The 20,630-nt window shown below is 43.6% G+C and overlaps 1 protein-coding gene and 1 long non-coding RNA gene across 2 annotated transcripts; one reads left to right on the top strand and one right to left on the bottom strand.

The window, feature by feature from the left end:
• Window positions 1-3,011: 3,011 nt before the first annotated feature.
• Window positions 3,012-20,450, top strand: rec8b (REC8 meiotic recombination protein b). Its single transcript, XM_055882258.1, is given in 15 exon segments — window positions 3,012-3,049; window positions 4,357-4,422; window positions 4,698-4,759; window positions 4,762-4,781; window positions 5,016-5,091; window positions 5,190-5,257; window positions 5,471-5,549; window positions 6,313-6,366; window positions 7,656-7,819; window positions 8,492-8,543; window positions 8,859-8,925; window positions 9,070-9,174; window positions 9,176-9,210; window positions 17,132-17,246; window positions 17,446-20,450. Coding segments are annotated over 15 exon segments (1,287 nt in total). The 3' UTR covers window positions 17,732-20,450.
• Window positions 14,707-15,231, bottom strand: LOC129823034 (uncharacterized). Its single transcript, XR_008754557.1, has 2 exons — window positions 14,995-15,231; window positions 14,707-14,875 (listed from the first exon to the last, which is right to left on the bottom strand). It is a non-coding gene; the product is annotated as an uncharacterized LOC129823034 (long non-coding RNA).
• Window positions 20,451-20,630: the final 180 nt, after the last annotated feature.

Genomic DNA, 20,630 nt, shown 5'->3' with positions numbered 1-20,630 from the left:
AGCACAAAAAGTAAAACACCATGCTGTTTTAAACTTTGACAAATCTTTTTAACACCAAAAACAAAAGTAAAGTCATCTGAAAGTAGCAACATAATTAAACGTTTAAGATTTAAATGATTTCCAATATGATTTTCACTTCTAAGAACTAAAACAGCTGTTTAGATCCAAAATGTTGTTGACCTGTATTTGCTTTTATGTATTTGCAATCACTCTCCGTGATTGGTCAAAAGCCTAAACGTTGTCAGTCTAAGTTTGGTGCGAATTTCGGTCATGCTCAATGCTGCTCTCTGTGGAGAATCTGAAGCTAGCAGCTGACTATGACCTATTTCTTGATCTAGCTATCTAATCAAGATCTGTTTACCTTATACGCAAGTTCTAGACACCAAACTAAGAAAGAAAATTCTGCACGAATTGAGGAAATATGTTTTACTATCCAAACAGTCTTCAGAGGCACACCAGCTGCTTTTCCACTATTTGGGGAGTCGTGGGCTAACTTAGCTAGGCTAACATTCTCTTTGGCAGAGTTTAATATTTTGTATCTTGTCAATCTCAGTCAATGTAATGTGTGTATTGGTCATCATCATCATCAGAGGCCTTCAATTTAGACAAATTCTGGTATTTATTATCATGCTTTTTGACAGCAACCAAAGGGATCAGGATAACATGCAGAGAGCTTCTGAGGGGCAACGTTGGGCAGACATGGTGACAACAACCCTTCCTCTCTCATTTCTATGTCTGAGAGACAGAGGGGAATATGTTATGCTAACCAACCTATATGGTCCCTAAACTTCGAGACGAAACATGGATAGCTAGCTAAGTTAGATGTATTGTGTCATGGCTCTGATCATAGCTAGTTGTTGTGTATGTGTGTGTGTATCTTTTGCAGTGAGGACATCATGGATTACGTGACGGTCCAGGTGGCTCAGTCCTGCCCTGGTCTCCCCCGGCCTCGCTTCTCCCTCTATCTGTCTTCCCAGCTGCAGTACGGGGTGGGCATCGTCTACCACCGCCAGTGTAGCTTCCTTCTGGATGAGAAAGAGAGGAGAGAGAGGAAAGGGTAATTTCAGACACTTCATTTCAGACACTAGATACAATGAATGGCATTCAGACTAACACCATGTAAAGAGATGCTTGTAGATAAAGGTCGTAATTCGGGTTGCAAAATTCCAGTAACTTTCCCAAAATTACCCATTTTTCCAGGATTTCTGAAAAACCTGGAAACTTTGCAACCCTAGCCGTAATTAGAGACAATATATCAGGTTTAATGTGAAGACAGGCCACAGGAACAATGGACACTGAACTGAAATAAACATAGCCAAAGCCATAACAGATACTCTCCATCCACACACACTCATTGATACAACCTGAGACAATACACCATACAACCAACCGCATTGTAGTTAGAGGTCTATATGAATGATTATGCTCAGACATGTACTCACTTATCATAACAGGCTGCTTGATAGTCTGATAGTCTCCTAAGCAGCCAGACATAAATCATCCTAACAGATCCACGACCAGATGTTCAGGGTCACCCGCTTGACCGGAGGAGAATGGTGCAGGAGAAGATGGCTGCCGTTTTACGGGCTCCTAACCAATTATGCTATTTTGTGTGTTTTTGTGCCATTGTTTGTAACTTATTTTGTACATAATAATAATAATAATATATAATATATTATAATCATAATAATATATATATATATTTTGTTTGCCTTCACCTCCCTTATCTCACCTCACTTGCTCACATTGTATATAGACTTATTTTTCACTGTATTATTGACTGTATGTTTGTCCTACTCCATGTGTAACTATGTGTTGTTGTATGTATCAAACTGCTTTGCTTTATCTTGGCCAGGTCGCAATTGTAAATGAGAACGTGTTCTCAATTTGCCTACCTGGTTAAATAAAGGTGAAATAAAAAATTTAAAAAAAAATAATGTTTCTGCCACCGTCTGTTATGACCAAAAATAGCTTCTGGATATCAGAACGGCGATTACTTACCTCGAACTGTACAAAGATTTTTTCTTTAGCGAGTCGGGCGCAAAGGATTTACTCCAGATACCCGACCAGGCCCAAATCCCTGTCATTCCCATTAAAAGAATACGCCGATACAGGTGACGCAGGTCCGGGTGCCTTGTGAGAATTTCTCGGCCAGTGGGTAACCTGCCTCTACCATCCATCCTATTGGCCAACGTGCAATCATTGGAGAATAAACTGGATGAGGTCCGCTCAAGACGATCCTACCAATGGGACATTAAAAACGGTAATATCTTGTGTTTCACTGAGTCGTGACTGAACGACAACATGGATAATATACAGTTGGCTGGTTTTTCTGTGCATCGACAAGACAGAACAGCTGCCTCCGGTAAGACAAGGGGTGGCGGTCTGTGTCTGTTTGTCAATAACAGCTGGAGCGCAAAATCTAATATTAAGGAAGTCTCAAGGTTTTGCGCTACTGAAGTAGAGTATCTCAAGCTGTAGACCACACTATTTACCGAGAGTTTTCATCTATATTTTTCATAGCTGTCTATTTACCACAACAAACCGATGCTGGCACTAAGACCGTACTCAACGAGCTGTATAAGGCCATAAGCAAACAACAAAATGCTCATCCAGAGGCGGCACTCCTAGTGGCCGGGGACTTTAATGCAGGGAAGCTTAAATCCATTTTACCTAATTTTACCTATGGCGTCATCACTACCGTGTCTCACCACCTTGGCCTGGATGAGGGCAAGGTTCTTGGCAGTCTGGCGAAGTACACTTACAAGCAAGGGCTTTGGGATGGAGATGCAATATGGCAGACTTGCCAACATATCTCATCAGCCACCTGGTGGAAGGGACTTTGTGGATCTGAGGCTCTTTCCCCAGTTGCCTCCATCATCCTCCAAATCCCACCAACATCAGCCACCTTAGAGCACAACTGGTCCTTGTTTTGGAACATACACACCAAAGCACTCAACAAGCTGACCAATATAAGGGTTGAAAAATTGGTGGCCATCTGGGCAAATGTGATGTTTTTTGAGCCTTACAACGAGCCATCCTCAACAAGGTTGGAAAGTGACTGTGAAGATGAGGCCTCAAAGTCTGATGTTCAAGAGGTGGACATTGAAGCCTAAGAGAAAGACAACCAAAGCTTTAGTTTATAAACTATCATTTTACAGATGTATGTTGAAAACGTTTTTGGGAGATACGATGGATCATTGGGGATCATTCAATATTACCTTTTGTTGTTCAGTGAAATCATCCCACGTGAAGAATCAATTAATTTAATTAAAGTTCAATTCGTAACTACATTATTTTTATTTTTTTCTATTGGAAGGATTTGATCATTTGCAATTATGTCAACTTATGATAAGGTAAAAGGTTTATGTTTCTGTCTCCATATGATTTGGTAAATATATCCAATGCAAAAAACATCTACATTTAAATGGTATTAATATTAATTTGCATATAGTCCCGTTAATTCCTACGGGAAGTTTCCACCTCTGAATATTCCCCAAAATGTGCAACCCAAGTCTAAACACACCAAGACAGTCGTGAAGAGGGCACGACAACGCTTATTCCCCCTCAAGAGAATGAAAAGATTTGGCATGGGTTTTCAGATCCTCAAAAAGTTATACAGCTGCACCAATGAGAGCTTCCTAACTGGTTGCTTCACCGCCTGGTATGGCAATTGCTCGGTCTACGACCGCAAGGTGCTACAGAGGGTAATGCGTACGGCCCAGTACATCACTGGGGCCAAGCTTCCTGCCATCCAGGACCTCTATACCAGGCGGTGTCAGAGGAAGGCCCTAAAAATTGCCAAACACTCCAGCCACCCTAGTCATAGACTGTTCTCTCTGCTACCACACGGCAAGCTGCACTGGAGCGCCAAGTCTAGGTCTAAAAGGCTTCTTAACAGCTTCTACCCCCAAGCCATAAGACTGCTGAACAGCTAATCAAATGTCTACCCAGACTATTTGCATTGACCCCCCCCCCTTTTTTTAAGCTGCTTCTACTCGCTGTTTATTATCTATTATCTATGCATAGTCACTTTACCCCCTACCTACATGTACATATTACCTCGACTAACCTGTACCTCATGTATATAGCCTCGTTATTGTTATTTTATTGTTTCTCTTTTATTTTTTACTTTAGTTTATTTAGTAAATATCGTTCATAACTGTTATTTTTCTTAAAACTGCATTGTTGGTTAAGGGCTTGTAAATAAGCATGTTGTATTCGGTGCATGTGACAAATTAAATTAAATTTGATTTATTGAATTTCTTTACAGAACCACAACTGTCCAATCAGGAAGATGTACAGTATATTGTATGTATTCCTTGACGTCATCTCGACCTTACCCCTCTCTTCCAGAGGAGATCCAGCAGGCGCATGGCGCGCTCCACGAGACATACGCATCGCCCTGGCCAAGCCTGACATGTCAGAACACACATGGTCTCCCGTATCCCCCCCCCCCCCACACACACACACACACACACACAAACGTCCTCTTGAGTTGTCCGATATAACTGTGAGACATATTGTATATTGGCAATGTTAATGAATTGGATTAATGTAGTATTTTCATTAGGTCTCAAGGCACATCGTGTGCATGGTATGCCATTCACCACCAATGTGTAGCACCCACCTGGGTGATGCACAACAGATATTTTTCAGCCACGTTCTGGTCACAGTAGCAGCGTTTCCTTCCCCAGGCAAGCCTTGAATGTCCCAGACTCTCTGTTCCTGCTGGACAAGGCTGAAGGGCCACAGGACCCCTTCCCTATAGGATTCCTCAGGCAATGTCAATAATACAAACACAGTAAAACCATTTCTACCAACCGTGTTAACACATTTTCAACGGTAATGTCACGTCAAATATTTATAACCCCCAAACAACCGCAGTTAATTCCAATGTACACATAGCACACAAAATGCCTTTTCACGACACAATTTTAACTTTACCCTCATTGAATCACCTTGTGAGTTGATAATGTGTGTCTCACTCTTCTGTGTGTCTCGTTCTCTTACAGCCATGGCAGCTGATACAGAGAATGACTCCAGAGTGCCCTCTAGGGACCAGTCCTAGAAACGCACCAGAGGACGTAGGTGAGACTGAGTGAGGGAACGATTTGTGTTGGAAAATCCTCAGCAAGAAATCTGCATTACTAATGCTTGCTCTTTGTCTCCATCTTTCTCTCTCGTAGGTTTCAAATCCTCTCCTGATGCCATTACCCTCAAAGAGAAGGAGCATCTTGTCATCAGTGCAGTAGAGGTGACCTCACTAATTTGTTTAAACCTAAAAAGGCTATATTTCTAAAGAAACCACAGTTGGGATTAGACAAACTGAGAATGTTACTCACTTTGCCAAATAAGAGACATTCAACCACGTGAACACATACCAAGCCAACTGTGTGAAACCAAAAGGATCTTTCCTGAGCTTTCAGTCGTTCATTATTAACTTCCTCTCCGTCTCCCTCACCATCAGTTTGAAGAAGCTGGGCTTCCTTAAGCCACAGGCAAAGAGAATGACATGCTTCTGGAGCAGCAGGACCAATTCCATGATAGTGAGAGAAGAGGGAGAGTAAAGAGTTAGGACAGATAATAAAAGCTATAGAAACGGAAATAAGCCAGTAAATATAGGTTTGTGTAAACTGGTGTGTGTCCCAGACGTCTCCGAGAGAGAGGGGGAGTCAGGGAGTCAGTCCGAGAGGGGCACGGAGAAAGCACTGGAAAGCTCCTGTGGAAAGGTGTCTGTGTGTTCACACTGTTCTGTGTTTGACTCATGAGGAACTACGAATCCAACTATCCGCATGAATTCCAAGATATTTGGGTCCTATATTTTCTTCTGACAAATGTGTGTGGGTATGTACAGTCACAGTATGTACAGTCACAGTATGTACAGTCACAGTATGTACAGTCACAGTATGTACAGTCACAGTATGTGAGTATTATAGCTCCTCTCTACAGCGCCCCCTCTGGCTGTGAGTATTATAGCTCCTCTCTACAGCACCCCCTCTGGCGGTGGGTATTATAGCTCCTCTCTACAGCGCCCCCTCTGGCTGTGTGTATTATAGCTCCTCTCTACAGTGCCCCCTCTGGCTGTGAGTATTATAGCTCCTCTCTACAGCACCCCCTCTGGCTGTGAGTATTATAGCTCCTCTCTACAGTGCCCCCTCTGGCTGTGAGTATTATAGCTCCTCTCTACAGCACCCCCTCTGGCGGTGGGTATTATAGCTCCTCTCTACAGTGCCCCCTCTGGCTGTGAGTATTATAGCTCCTCTCTACAGTGCCCCCTCTGGCTGTGAGTATTATACCTCCTCTCTACAGCACCCCCTCTGGCTGTGAGTATTATAGCTCCTCTCTACAGCGCCCCCTCTGGCTGTGAGTATTATAGCTCCTCTCTACAGCACCCCCTCTGGCTGTGAGTATTATAGCTCCTCTGCAGATAGTAGTAATACTGTAATATGCTTTAATTCTAAACAGCTCATAGTTCTTATATCGTAGTATTGTATGTGTGCTCCACGTGGGAATCAAACCCATAACCCTAATGTTGTCAGCACCTTGCTCCACGTGAGAATCAAACCCATAACCCTAATGTTGTCAGCACTGTGCTCCACGTGGGAATCAAGCCCATAAATCAAATCAAATGTATTTATATAGCCCTTCTTACATCAGATGATATCTCAAAGTGCTGTACAGAAACCCAGTCTAAAACCCCAAACAGTTAGCAATGCTGGTGTAGAAGGACAAACTACACAAACTACCTAGAGTACTGTAGGCCGTATTTACACGGTAAGAGACCTGCTCTTAACCATATTCCACAAAACAACTAAATGTAATGTTAACTAGCTTGGCTAGCAAGCAATGCAGGTGTAGAAGCACAGTGTAGAAGCACCATAAATCTGATGTTGTCAGCACCGTGCTCCATCTGGGAACCAAACCTATAACCCTGATGTTGTCAGCACCGTGCTCCACGTGGGAATCAAACCCATAACCCAGATGTTGTCAGCACCGTGCTCCACGTGGGAATCAAACCTATAACCCTGATGTTGTCAGCACCGTGCTCCACGTGGGAATCAAACCCATAACCCAGATGTTGTCAGCACCGTGCTCCACGTGGGAATCAAACCTATAACCCTGATGTTGTCAGCACCGTGCTCCACGTGGGAATCAAACCTATAACCCTGATGTTGTCAGCACCATGCTCCACGTGGGAATCAAACCTATAACCCTGATGTTGTCAGCACCGTGCTCCACGTGGGAATCAAACCTATAACCCTGATGTTGTCAGCACCGTGCTCCACGTGGGAATCAAACCCATAACCCAGATGTTGTCAGCACCGTGCTCCACGTGGGAATCAAACCTATAACCCTGATGTTGTCAGCACCGTGCTCCACGTGGGAATCAAACCTATAACCCTGATGTTGTCAGCACCGTGCTCCACGTGGGAATCAAACCTATAACCCTGATGTTGTCAGCACCGTGCTCTACGTGGGAATCAAACCCATAACAATGTAGTTGTCAACATCGTGCTACACGTGGGAATCAAACCCATAACCCAGATGTTGTCAGCACCGTGCTCCAACCAACTGAGCCACCTCAGAACTGCCACACCGTGAGCATGATGTAGATATCACAGTGAGTATTTTTTCTCTTTGCCCTAATGCAGCTCTCCTGTACCCTGACCTCTTGTCGCTACGGAAACAGTGCGCTGCCCTCACAATGCTAACTCGCTCCGGGGAGAGACGCAAAGGAGAGGAAATGGAGGAGGAGGGAAGCTCCGAGCTGGACGGAGAGATGGAGATGAAGAAGAGGGACTCTGGCATGCAAGAGGTGAACAGGTCTATATTTGCTATGTAACTTTCTGCATTTGTTTTTATTCTGGTTATCAATCGATGAACAATAAAACAATTGAAGCTGTAACATATTCTGTGTCCTTTATAAACAAATGAGGTCATTTGACACTGTGTTCTCTATATTACCAATGCCACCAGGGGACACTTGTGCAGGAATTTGTAAACATAATAAACACTTGATGGGGAATTCTAACATACCCAAGGGAGGAGTTGAACAGAAGGACAAGGCATACTGATAATGTTCATATAGCTCCAGCCTGGTCTCATAGACTAGACGTAACATAGTAATCGAAAATCCGGGACACTCAAATTAGTATATGTTATCGGGGTGGATGAGTGGGCGTATAACGTGAACGTCTAGCAACCCAAAGGTTGTGTGTTCAAATCTCATCATTGACAACTTTAGCATTTTAGCTAATTAGCAACTACTTAACATGTTAGCTAACCCTAACCATATTGCACGAATTGCAATTTGTAACATATCATATGAAATGGATGATGGACATCCACATATTAATACATACCATACGAAACGTAACAATTTATAGTATGGAATAAGAGCATCTAGTCTACACTGCTTAGTTTGTCATACTGACACTGTAGATGTCTGAAGTCTAGATTAAATGTATTTTCTCTCCTGTATCCCCAGATCCCAGAACAGTTACTGGAGTCAGCAGCAGCCCCTCCATCTGAAGCATCAGGTCGGACATTGTTTCACTGTCACAGTTACTTCAAATTCTAGAATGACACCCACGGAACTAGAATTAGATTTGATTTCTAGAATGACACCCACGGAACTAGAATTAGATTTGATTTCTAGAATGACACCAATGGAACTAGAATTAGATTTGATTTCTAGAATGACACCACTGGAACTAGAATTAGATTTGATTTCTAGAATGACACCACCGGAACTAGAATTAGATTTGATTTCTAGAATGACATCAACAGAACTAGAATTAGATTTGATTTCTATGATGACACCATTGCATCTGTTATGTGTTCTCTGTTTTCAACTGAGGTTCTTCTGGACATGTCCAAAGAGGACAGATCCCTAGAGCAGATGTCTCCTGTGAGCAGACTGTGAGGAATAGAGAGAAACAGATGCTGGGAATCTCTCCCAAGATCAAAGCAGAGACACGGAAAGAGGGACAGAAAGTGGGAGGAAGAGAAGAAGAAGATATATTTGTATAACTGTTTGCAGTAGTAGTTGTCTTGGTTAGATAGCTCAGTGTCTGCTCTTTTCAAGTCTCCTATGGAAGAAGCCCCAGTGCCTGTGGAGGCTATAGTGGAGGAACATGTGGCTCTACCAGACAGAGAACAGGAGACCGACTAGAGAGGTCACTGCTGAGGGGCTGTTGAGATAAGGTGTTTATAATTACCTCTCTAGTCACTGAATTACTATCTGCTCTATATCTATCTAACTCACCCATTACTGTACTGCTCCATCTATTATATCTATCTAACTCACCCATTACTGTACTGCTCCATCTATTATATCTAACTCACCCATTACTGTACTGCTCCATCTATTCTATATCTATCCCACCCATTACTGTACTGCTCTATATATTCTATATCTATCTCTCGCCCATTACTGTACTGCTCCATCTATTCTATATATATCTCACCCATTACTGTACTGCTCTATATATTCTATCTCACCCATCACTGTACTGCTCCATCTATTCTATATCTATCTCTCACCCATTACTGTACTGCTCCATCTATCTCTCACCCATTACTGTACTGCTCCATCTATTCTATATCTATCTCACCCATTACTGTACTGCTCCATCTATTCTATATCTATCTCACCCATTAATTTACTGCTCCATCTATTATATACCTATCTCTCACCCATTATTGTACTGCTCTATCTATTCTATCTATCTCTCACCCATTACTGTACTTGTCACGTTCTTTCAAGATCGAACCCAGAAGCAGACCAGGACAAGGAGCGTAGGAAGAAGGTGAGTATTTATTTACAATTAAATGTGAAAGGGTAGATATATCCAGATGGCGTAGCGGGCAGCGGTGGTGAATTGATGAGAGGAAATAGGTGAATCCAATGGAGTAGCGGAATCCTCTGTCAACCAGGCGGGAATGGGGTGAATGATCCAGGTGAGTAACTGAAGGCAAAACAAACGGAGGTAAGTTCAAGGCAAGCAATACGTAAACAAAAACAACAAAACAAATACTATCCAACTTGAGTCTGATACTATGGCACAACATACTGTTCATGGCTAACGATCCGGCAGGGAATGGATGTCAGGTCAGAGTTTTTGAAGGGGAGAGGTGATGATCAGGACAGGTGTGCAGATTACTGATGGGATACAGGTGCGGGTGAACATCAATCTCCCAACAAGCTAATTCGCCCGGCAACCAGACAGGGTGCGTTCCAGGACACCGGAAACACAGTCCAGGACAGAAACACAGGCAAACACACACTCAGGAAGCGGGATTCGTGACAGTACCCCCCCTCCGACGAACGCCACCGGGCGGACTACCTGGAGCGCCAGGATGGAGGCGGTAGAAGTCACGAAGCAGATCGTCATCAAGGATCTGACGCCGAGGAATCCAACTCCTCTCCTCTGGACCATATCCTTCCCAATCAACTAAATACTGGTACCCTCGACCCCGCCGTCTGGAGTCCATGATGCGGCGCACCGTGTAGACAGGACCACCTCCGATCATCCGAGGAGGAGGAGGAGGCAACAGAGGACTGAGGTGAACCGGCTTGAGACAGGAGATATGAAAAGTGGGATGAACTCTAAGTGTTGCAGGCAACTTGAGTCGAACCACCACAGGATTAATGATTCTCTCCACTACAAACGGCCCAATGAACTTCGGTGACAACTTCCTCGACTCCGTCCGTAGAGGAAGATCCCGTGTAGCCAACCAAACCTTATCTCCAAACGTATAAGCTGGGGCAGGAATCCGACGACGATTCGCCTGGATCTGATACCGGTCAGAAACTCTAAGGAGAGCCTTCCTGGCCCGATGCCAGGTCCGGTGGCAACGACGAATGTGGGTCTGGACAGAGGGAACCGAGAGATCCCTTTCCTGAGAAGGAAACAAAGGAGGTTGGTATCCGTAAAGGCATTGGAAGGGGGACATCCCAGTGGCAGATGAAGGAAGGGTATTATGGGCATACTCAACCCAGGGTAATTGAGATGACCAAGAGGTAGGATCAGAGGAGACAAGACAACGCAGCGTGGACTCAATCTTCTGGTTGGCTCTCTCTGCCTGACCATTAGATTGTGGGTGAAATCCAGAAGTGAGACTGACTGTAGCTCCAATGGCCAAACAGAAGGATCTCCAGACAGCAGAGGTAAACTGAGGACCACGGTCAGAAACAATGTCACCGGGCAATCCGTGAACCCTGAAAACCTCCCTAACCAGGATCTCAGACGTCTCTGTAGCCGATGGAAGCTTGGAGAGAGGGACAAAATGAGCAAACTTGCTGAATCTGTCCACAATGGTCAGAATGACCGTGTTCCCAACAGAAGGGGGCAATCCTGTGACAAAATCCAGGGCCAGATGCGACCAAGGTCGCCGAGGAATAGGTAGGGGGTGAAGAAGACCAGAGCTGGGCCGATTGGTACTTTTGTTCTGAGCACAAACAGGACATGCGGCAACAAACCTCCGGGTATCTTCTCCCATGGCAGGCCACCAAAATCGTCTGCGCAGTAGCGCCATAGTCCGAGCAACGCCAGGGTGACACGCTATCTTGCTGGCGTGGGAACACTGAAGAACAGCAGAATGGACCGACTCAGGCACGAACAACCGACCGGGTGGAGCGTTACCGGGGCCGGGCTGCGTCTGAAGGGCCGCCATCACATCCTCCTCAATCCTCCAAGTAACGGCTCCCACGACAAGGTTCTGGGGAAGAATCGTCTCAGTCTTGACCCCACTCTCCTCCGTCTTGGAGAACATCCGGGACAAGGCGTCCGCCTTGCCATTCTTCGACCCAGGTCGGAACGTCAGAGAAAAATTGAAGCGTCCAAAAAACAAAGCCCACCTGGCCTGACGGGAGTTGAGACGTTTAGCCGATTGCACGTAAGCCAGATTCTTGTGGTCAGTCCAGACCACAAACGGTTGCTCCGCTCCCTCCAACCAGTGACGCCACTCCTCCAAGGCAAGCTTCACAGCGAGAAGCTCCCGGTTACCCAAATCATAGTTACTTTCAGCTGGAGAAAGACGACAAGAGTAGAAAGCGCAGGGATGGAGTTTACCGTCAGTGGAGCTACGCTGGGACAGGATGGCGCCCACCCCCACATCAGACGCGTCCACTTCAACAACAAACTGACGGGAAGTGTCAGGTTGAGAGAGAATCGGGGCGTTGGTGAATCGACTCTTCAAGTCCAGAAATGCTCGGTCTGCCTCAGGAGTCCAACAGAACCTTCTGGTGCAAGACGTCAAGGCAGTTAATGGAGCGGCCACCCGGCTGTAATCACGGATAAACCTCCGATAGAAGTTCGCAAACCCCAGGAATCTCTGGAGCTGCAATCTCGTACCGGGCTGAACCCAATCCCGAACCGCCCGAACCTTCTCTTGGTCCATCTTGATCTCTCCCCTGGAGATGATGTACCCGAGAAAGGATGTAGTGTGGGCGTGAAAATCACACTTCTCTGCCTTCACAAACAGACGGTTCTCCAATAACCGCTGCAGGACCTGCTTAACATGCTGGATGTGGCTAGAAAGCTCCTTGAAGAAAATCAAGATGTCATCCAGGTAAACGAACACAAACAGACCGATCATATCCCTCAGCACGTCATTCACCAAACATTGGAACACTGCTGGAGCGTTGGAAAGTCCAAACGGCATCACCAGGTACTCGAAATGTCCCATAGGTGTATTGAATCCAGTCAACCACTCGTCCCCCTCTTTGATCCGAACCAGATGATACGCATTGCGTAGATCAAGCTTCGTAAACACAGTAGCACCCTGTAAAGAATCGAAAGCGGAGCTCATCAAGGGCAAGGGGTACTTGTTCTTGACCGTAATATCATTCAACCCCCGATAATCAATACACGGTCGAAGAGAGCCAGCCTTCTTACTCACAAAAAAAAATCCAGCTCCCAGAGGTGATGACGAGGGACGAATGAGACCTGCAGCAAGAGACTCCTTTATGTAGGTTTCCAGGGCTTCCCGTTCAGGTCGAGAAATATTGTATAACCGTCCCTTGGGAAAGGCAGCTCCAGGGAACAGCTTAATCGTACAATCATAAGGTCGGTGGGGAGGAAGTGACTGAGCTTTCTGCTTACTGAACACCTCACCCAACTCGTGATATGTTTCAGGAACCAGGGACAAATCAGGAGAAGCAGACTCAAAGACCCGACTGGGGACAGCATGAGAACAGGCAGTCCTGAGACAGTTACCATGGCACTCAATGCTCCAACTAGTTACCTTTCCAGTCACCCAATCGAACGAGGGATTGTGTTCCTTTAGCCAGGGATATCCAAGAACCAGAGGTACATGGGGGGAAGGCAAAATGAAAAAAGAAATAACCTCTGAATGATTCCCCGACAACAACATCTTAACCGGTTCAGTCCTCATAGTGATCCGTGCCAGAACACTGCCGTTCAGAGTGGTTGCTTCAATGGCTTCTGGTAATTGCTCCTTGGAAAGCCCCAGCTGTTCCACTAAGTCGGCATCAATGAAGCTGTCATCGGCACCTGAATCGATGAAAGCGTTAATCGCTAAACTCTGATCCTTATTTATGAGGGTAGCAGGAAAACGAGGTCTGACAGAACTCTTAAGAGGTTGAAACTGGCTCGCTAACAAACCTCCCAAACTTAACGAGCCGAGCAGTTTAACGGGCGCTGAGGACAAACGGAGATGTAATGTCCCGAACTACCACAGTAGAGGCAGCTGTTGGTCTCACGTCTACGTTGGCGCTCGTCCTTAGTTAACCCGTGCCGCCCCACTTGCATAGGTTCAGGATCTGGCGGCCGAACTCCTCCACTTATCCCGTGTGAAGGAAAATGATCAACCCGTTCTGGTCCATCTCCTGACCCGAATGATAACCGAGTCTCAGATTGATTAGATGGACCCCACTTCTTCTCCCTCCTTCTCTCTCGGACTCTATTATCTACCCGGATAGCTAAGGTGACCAAACTATCTAGGTCACTAGGCTCTGGATAGGAGATCAGCTCATCCTTGAGTTGCTCCGACAACCCCTGGTAAAAAAACGCTTGTAGTGATTCCTCATTCCAACCACTCTCCACAGCCAATGTCCTGAATTCTATCACAAAGTCTGCCACACTGAGAGTTCCTTGGCGAAGAGAGAACAAACGTTTAGCTGCGTCCTTACCTCGGACTGGATGGTCAAAAAGCTTTCTCATCTCTCCCGTGAACTCCTGATATGAAGACGTGCAGGTTCCCTGTCGTTCCCAAATGGCTGAAGCCCATTCCAGAGCTCTTCCACGCAGCAGTTCAATAACAAAGGCTATCCTAACCTTATCTGTGGCGTAAGAGTAGGGCTGCAGATCAAAAACTAACCCACATTGCAAAAGAAATGAACGGCATCCTCCCAGATCTCCCTCGTACTTATCCGGTGTCGGAACCTTGGGCTCACGGAAGGAACCCGCTCCCGAATCGGCAGGTGATATGGGTGAAACAGGTGGTAGATGATCCACCGGCAACCTGAGCTGATCCTGGATACTCGTTAATCTATCCGATAAGTTTCGGATCGAACCCGCTATATCATGTAGCGCCGTCTTGTGTTGTCCCAACATCTTCCCCTGCTGGGTGATTGCATGGCAAACGGAGTCCAGGTCCGCTGGGTTCATCACTGGCCGGATCGTTCTGTCACGTTCTTTCAAGATCGAACCCAGAAGCAGACCAGGACAAGGAGCGTAGGAAGAAGGTGAGTATTTATTTACAATTAAATGTGAAAGGGTAGATATATCCAGATGGCGTAGCGGGCAGCGGTGGTGAATTGATGAGAGGAAATAGGTGAATCCAATGGAGTAGCGGAATCCTCTGTCAACCAGGCGGGAATGGGGTGAATGATCCAGGTGAGTAACTGAAGGCAAAACAAACGGAGGTAAGTTCAAGGCAAGCAATACGTAAACAAAAACAACAAAACAAATACTATCCAACTTGAGTCTGATACTATGGCACAACATACTGTTCATGGCTAACGATCCGGCAGGGAATGGATGTCAGGTCAGAGTTTTTGAAGGGGAGAGGTGATGATCAGGACAGGTGTGCAGATTACTGATGGGATACAGGTGCGGGTGAACATCAATCTCCCAACAAGCTAATTCGCCCGGCAACCAGACAGGGTGCGTTCCAGGACACCGGAAACACAGTCCAGGACAGAAACACAGGCAGACACACACTCAGGAAGCGGGATTCGTGACAGTACTGCTCCATCTATTCTATATCTATCTCTCACCAATTACTGTACTGCTCCATCTATTCTATATCTATCTCTCACCCATTACTGTACTGCTCCATCTATTCTATATCTATCTCTCACCCATCACTGTACTGCTCTATATATTCTATATCTATCTCTCACCCATTACTGTACTGCTCCATCTATTCTATCTATCTATCTCACCCATTACTGTACTGCTCCATCTATTCTATATATATCTCTCACCCATTACTGTACTGCTCCATCTATTCTATATCTATCTCTCACCATCACTGTACAGCTCCATCTATTCTATATCTATCTCTCACCCATTACTGTACTGCTCCATCTATTCTATATCTATCTCTCACCCATTACTGTACTGCTCCATCTATTCTATATCTATCTCTCACCCATCACTGTACTGCTCCATCTATTCTATATATATCTCTCACCCATTACCGTACTGCTCCATCTATTCTATATATATCTCTCACCTATTACTGTACTGCTCCATCTATTCTATCTCTATCTCTCACCCATTACTGTACTGCTCCATCTATTCTATATATATCTCTCACCTATTACTGTACTGCTCCATCTATTCTATCTCTATCTCTCACCCATCACTGTACTGCTCCATCTATTCTATATCTATCTCTCACCCATTACCGTACTGCTCCATCTATTATATCTATCTATCTCTCACCCATTACTGTACTGCTCCATCTATTCTATATCTATCTCACCCATTACTGTACTGCTCTATCTATTCTATATCTATCTCACCCATTACTGTACTGCTCTATCTATTCTATTTATCTCTCACCATCACTGTACAGCTCCATCTATTCTATATCTATCTCTCACCCATTACTGTACTGCTCCATCTATTCTATATCTATCTCTCACCCATCACTGTACTGCTCCATCTATTCTATCTCTATCTCTCACCCATTACTGTACTGCTCCATCTATTCTATCTCTATCTCTCACCCATTACTGTACTGCTCCATCTATTCTATATATATCTCTCACCTATTACTGTACTGCTCCATCTATTCTATATCTATCTCTCACCCATTATTGTACTGCTCTATCTATTCTATCTATCTCTCACCCATTACTGTACTGCTCCATCTATTCTATCTCTATCTCTCACCCATTACTGTACTGCTCCATCTATTCTATATCTATCTCTCACCCATTACTGTACTGCTCCATCTATTATATCTATCTATCTCTCACCCATCACTGTACTGCTCCATCTATTCTATATCTATCTCTCACCCATTACTGTAGTGCTCCATCTATTCTATATCTATCTCACCCATTAATGTACTGCTCCATCTATTATATATCTATCTCTCACCCATTATTGTATTGCTCTATCTATTCTATCTATCTATCTCTCACCCATCACTGTACTGCTCCATCTATTCTATATATATCTCTCACCCATTACTGTACTGCTCCATCTATTCTATATCTATCTCTCACCCATTACTGTACTGCTCCATCTATTATATCTATCTATCTCTCACCCATCACTGTACTGCTCCATCTATTCTATATCTATCTCTCACCCATTACTGTAGTGCTCCATCTATTCTATATCTATCTCACCCATTAATGTACTGCTCCATCTATTATATATCTATCTCTCACCCATTATTGTATTGCTCTATCTATTCTATCTATCTATCTCTCACCCATCACTGTACTGCTCCATCTATTATATCTATCTATCTCTCACCCATCACTGTACTGCTCCATCTATTCTATATATATCTCTCACTCATTACTGTACTGCTCCATCTATTCTAACTCACCCATTACTCTGTGTTCCATATATTCTATCTAACTGGAACAGTCTGGGCAGTGTTTTAGACATGGCTATGATCTCCCTCTCTTCAGCTTTCAGTGTGGTGTCCTCGTTCCTCCTTAGGTTTGGCAAGGTCACCTTCTACTCTCTGTTGCCCCTGGAGGCAGACTGCAGTACTGCAGCTCACATGCTCTCCAAACTGCTAGGTGAGAGCTGACAGAGAGAACAGAGAAAAAAAATAGATATCGCATTCCAATATTGTTTTACTTCACTAACAAACATGCATGCGTTTTGTGTTTGTTGTATTGCGACCTATGTGTGTGTGTGTGTGTGTTGTATTGTGACATATGTGTGTGTGTGTTTGTGTGTGTTGTATTGTGACACATGTGTGTGTGTTGTATTGTGACGTGTGTGTGTGTGTGGTGTTTGTCCAGAGCTGGTGTCTGCTAGGGAGCTGGCAGTACATCAGGCTGAATCCTACAGCCCCATCACCATCATCCCTGGACCACTCAGCACCGTGCACGCCTGAGGAACACAGAGGATGTCCACGTCCACACACACACAAAAACACACACACACACACACACAAACACACACACGGGATGTGTGTGGCCATACTTTTAAAACTAATCATGTTCATTCATGTCCCAAATTTAATTTCTGTGAGATCATCACCTCAAATTGTTTTGTAGCACACATGATGACAACATTTATAAGTGAAGCCTTTTTTATAACAAGTGAAGTTACTGAGTTATTATTGAAAGGTAGTTGTTAATATTGAGATTTTTTATTCAAAGTTGGTATTTATATTATTAATATGTATTGATATGAGTGTATTTAGCAGGGGATATATTTTATTCTAATTTATTTGTCAACTGTCATGAAAGTTGATATTGTTGACAGCAACGTTTTTGGTGAACTTTTCTCAGATGTTTTTTCTGTCTTATTGTGGTATGATGTTACTCTGTTCTTACGGTGAAGCATTTATGAGTATCTTATGTCAAGTGTTATTGAAGTGTTGTGGTTTCAAGGTCACATCTAAAGCCTTTTCTTTTGGGGTGTTGTTATAGGCCACCAAGTGTTAACAGTCAGTAACTAAATAATATGTGTGAAATGCTTGATAGTGTATGTGATGTAAACAAAGGTCTACTTTCTTGGGGACCTGAATATTAACTGGTCTTCATCAAGCTGTCCACTCAAGAGGAAGCTTCTTACTGTAACCAGTGCCTGTAATCTGGTTCAGGTTATTAATCAACCTACCAGGGTGTTTACAAACACTACAGGAACAAGATAATCCACATGTATCAATAAAAAAATGTATTAATACTGTAGAACTTTGTTCTAAAGCTGTATCTGTACCCATTGGATGCAGTGATCACAATATAGTGGCTATATCCAGGAAAGCCAAAGTTTCAACAGCTGGGCCTAAAATAGTCTATCAGAGATCATACAAAAGATTTTGCTGTGACTCTTATGTGGATGATGTTAAAAATTGTTGTTGGTCTGATGTGATTAATGAGGAGCATCCAGACGCTGCACTTGATGAATTTATGAAATTGCTTCTTCCAATTATTGATAAACATGCACCTGTTAAGAAACTGACTGTTAGAACTGTTAAGGCTCCATGGATTGATAACGAATTGGAAAACTATATGGTTGAAAGAGATGGGGCAAAAGGAGTGGCTAATAAGTCTGGCTGCAGATCTGACTGGCTGATTTACTGCAAATTGAGAAATGATGTGACTAAACTCAACAAAAAGAAGAAGAAACTGTATTATGAAGCCAAGATCAATGATATAAACTTTGGAGTACTTTAAATGAAATTATTTAAAGAAAAGACAAATTCAACTCCATCTTTCATCCAATCAGATGGCTCATTTATCACAACACCATTTGATGTTGCCAATTATTTTAATGATTATTTAATTGGCAAAGTGGGCAAACTTAGGCAGGAAATGCCAACTACGAACAGTGAGCAATTGTAATCATGCATAAAAAAAACAAATAATGAAAAAAAAGCATTGCAAGTTTGAATTTTGTAAAGTTAGTGTGGGAGAGGTGGGAAACTTATTGTTATCGATCAATAAAGACAAACCTCCTGGCATTGACAACTTAGATGGAAAGCTACTGAGAATGGTAGCTGACTCTATAGCCACACCTATCTGTCATATTTAATCTGAGCCTTGAGGAAAGTCTTTGTCCTCAGGCCTGGAGGGAAGCAAAGTCATTCCGCTACCCAAGAGTGGTAAAGCGGTCTTTACTGGTTCTAACAGCAGACCTATAAGCTTACTGACAGCTCTTAGCAAGCTGTTGGAAGAAATTGTGTTTGACCAAATACAATGCTATTTCTCTGTAAACAAATTGACAACAGACTTTCAGCATGTCTATAGAGAAGAACATTCTACATGTACTGCACTGACAGTAATGACTGATGATTGGCTGAAAGAAATTGATAATAAGAAGATTGTGGGAGCTGTGCTGTTAGAGTTCAGTGCAGCCTTTGATATTATTGACCATAACCTGTTGCTGAAAAAACGCACACTGCCGTTCAAAAAGTTTGGGGTCACTTAGAAATGTCCATATTTTTGAAAGAAAAACTAAAAAAATTGTCCATTAAAATAACATAAAATTGATCCGAAATACAGTGTAGACACTGTTAATGTTGTAAATGACTATTATAGCTGGAAACAACATTTTTTTAAATGGAATATCTACATAGGCGTACAGAGGCCCAGTATCAGCAACCATCACTCCTGTGTTCCAATGGCACTTTGTGTTAGCTAATCCAAGTTTATCATTTTAAAAGTCTAATTGATCATTAGAAAACCCTTTTGCAATTATGTTAACACAGCTGAAAACTGTTGTGCTGAAACAATAATAAAAAATAAAAAAAGGCCTTTAGACTAGTTGAGTATCTGGAGTATCAGCATTTGTGGGTTCTGTTAAGATTCTGGGTTAAACTTGGAACATTGTTATAATCAGAAGTTAATGGTTATGTGTAGGAGCCAGATGGCTTTGGAATGTGTAGGGGAGACGGGTGGAGAGCTTAGAACATAACAATGTCACTGAGGGAGAGAGGGTCATGTATAACGTTTACATTATGTCAGGATATGTTATTGTTAGCCATCAGGGATCCTCTGCGAGGAGGAGAGACGCAGTCTGGTATCAATCGCCATGACAGCCTTGAGTTGGGGAGGAGTGAGCACTTTGGGGTAGAGGTCAGGTCAGATGAAGTGAGGAAGAACAGATATCACTAAGGTTCTGTCTAGCAAACAGAGATGCATTGGCTGTTCAGATGTGGAGGAGACTCAACCTAGGAGAAAGGGTTAAATATCAGTGCTTGTGTGAAATGTCGTTGTCTGAATACAGCTGTATCGACCCTTTGGGAAGAATAAAACTTGGTTAAGCTTTTCTAGTGTCCGTTGAGTTATTTACTCTGAGAATTATAACCTAACAGTTCGATTACAGGCTCAAAATGGCCAAAAACAAAGAGCTTTCTTCTAAAACTCGCCAGTCTATACTTGTTCTGAGAAATTAAGGCTATTCCATGCGAGAAATTACCAAGAAACTGAAGATCTTGTACAATGCTGT

The sequence above is a fragment of the Salvelinus fontinalis genome, chromosome 25, assembly GCF_029448725.1.
Source record: "Salvelinus fontinalis isolate EN_2023a chromosome 25, ASM2944872v1, whole genome shotgun sequence".
Taxonomy (NCBI): domain Eukaryota; kingdom Metazoa; phylum Chordata; class Actinopteri; order Salmoniformes; family Salmonidae; genus Salvelinus; species Salvelinus fontinalis.
Note: the sequence above shows the minus strand (reverse complement) of the source record. Positions and strands in the feature narration are given on the sequence as shown.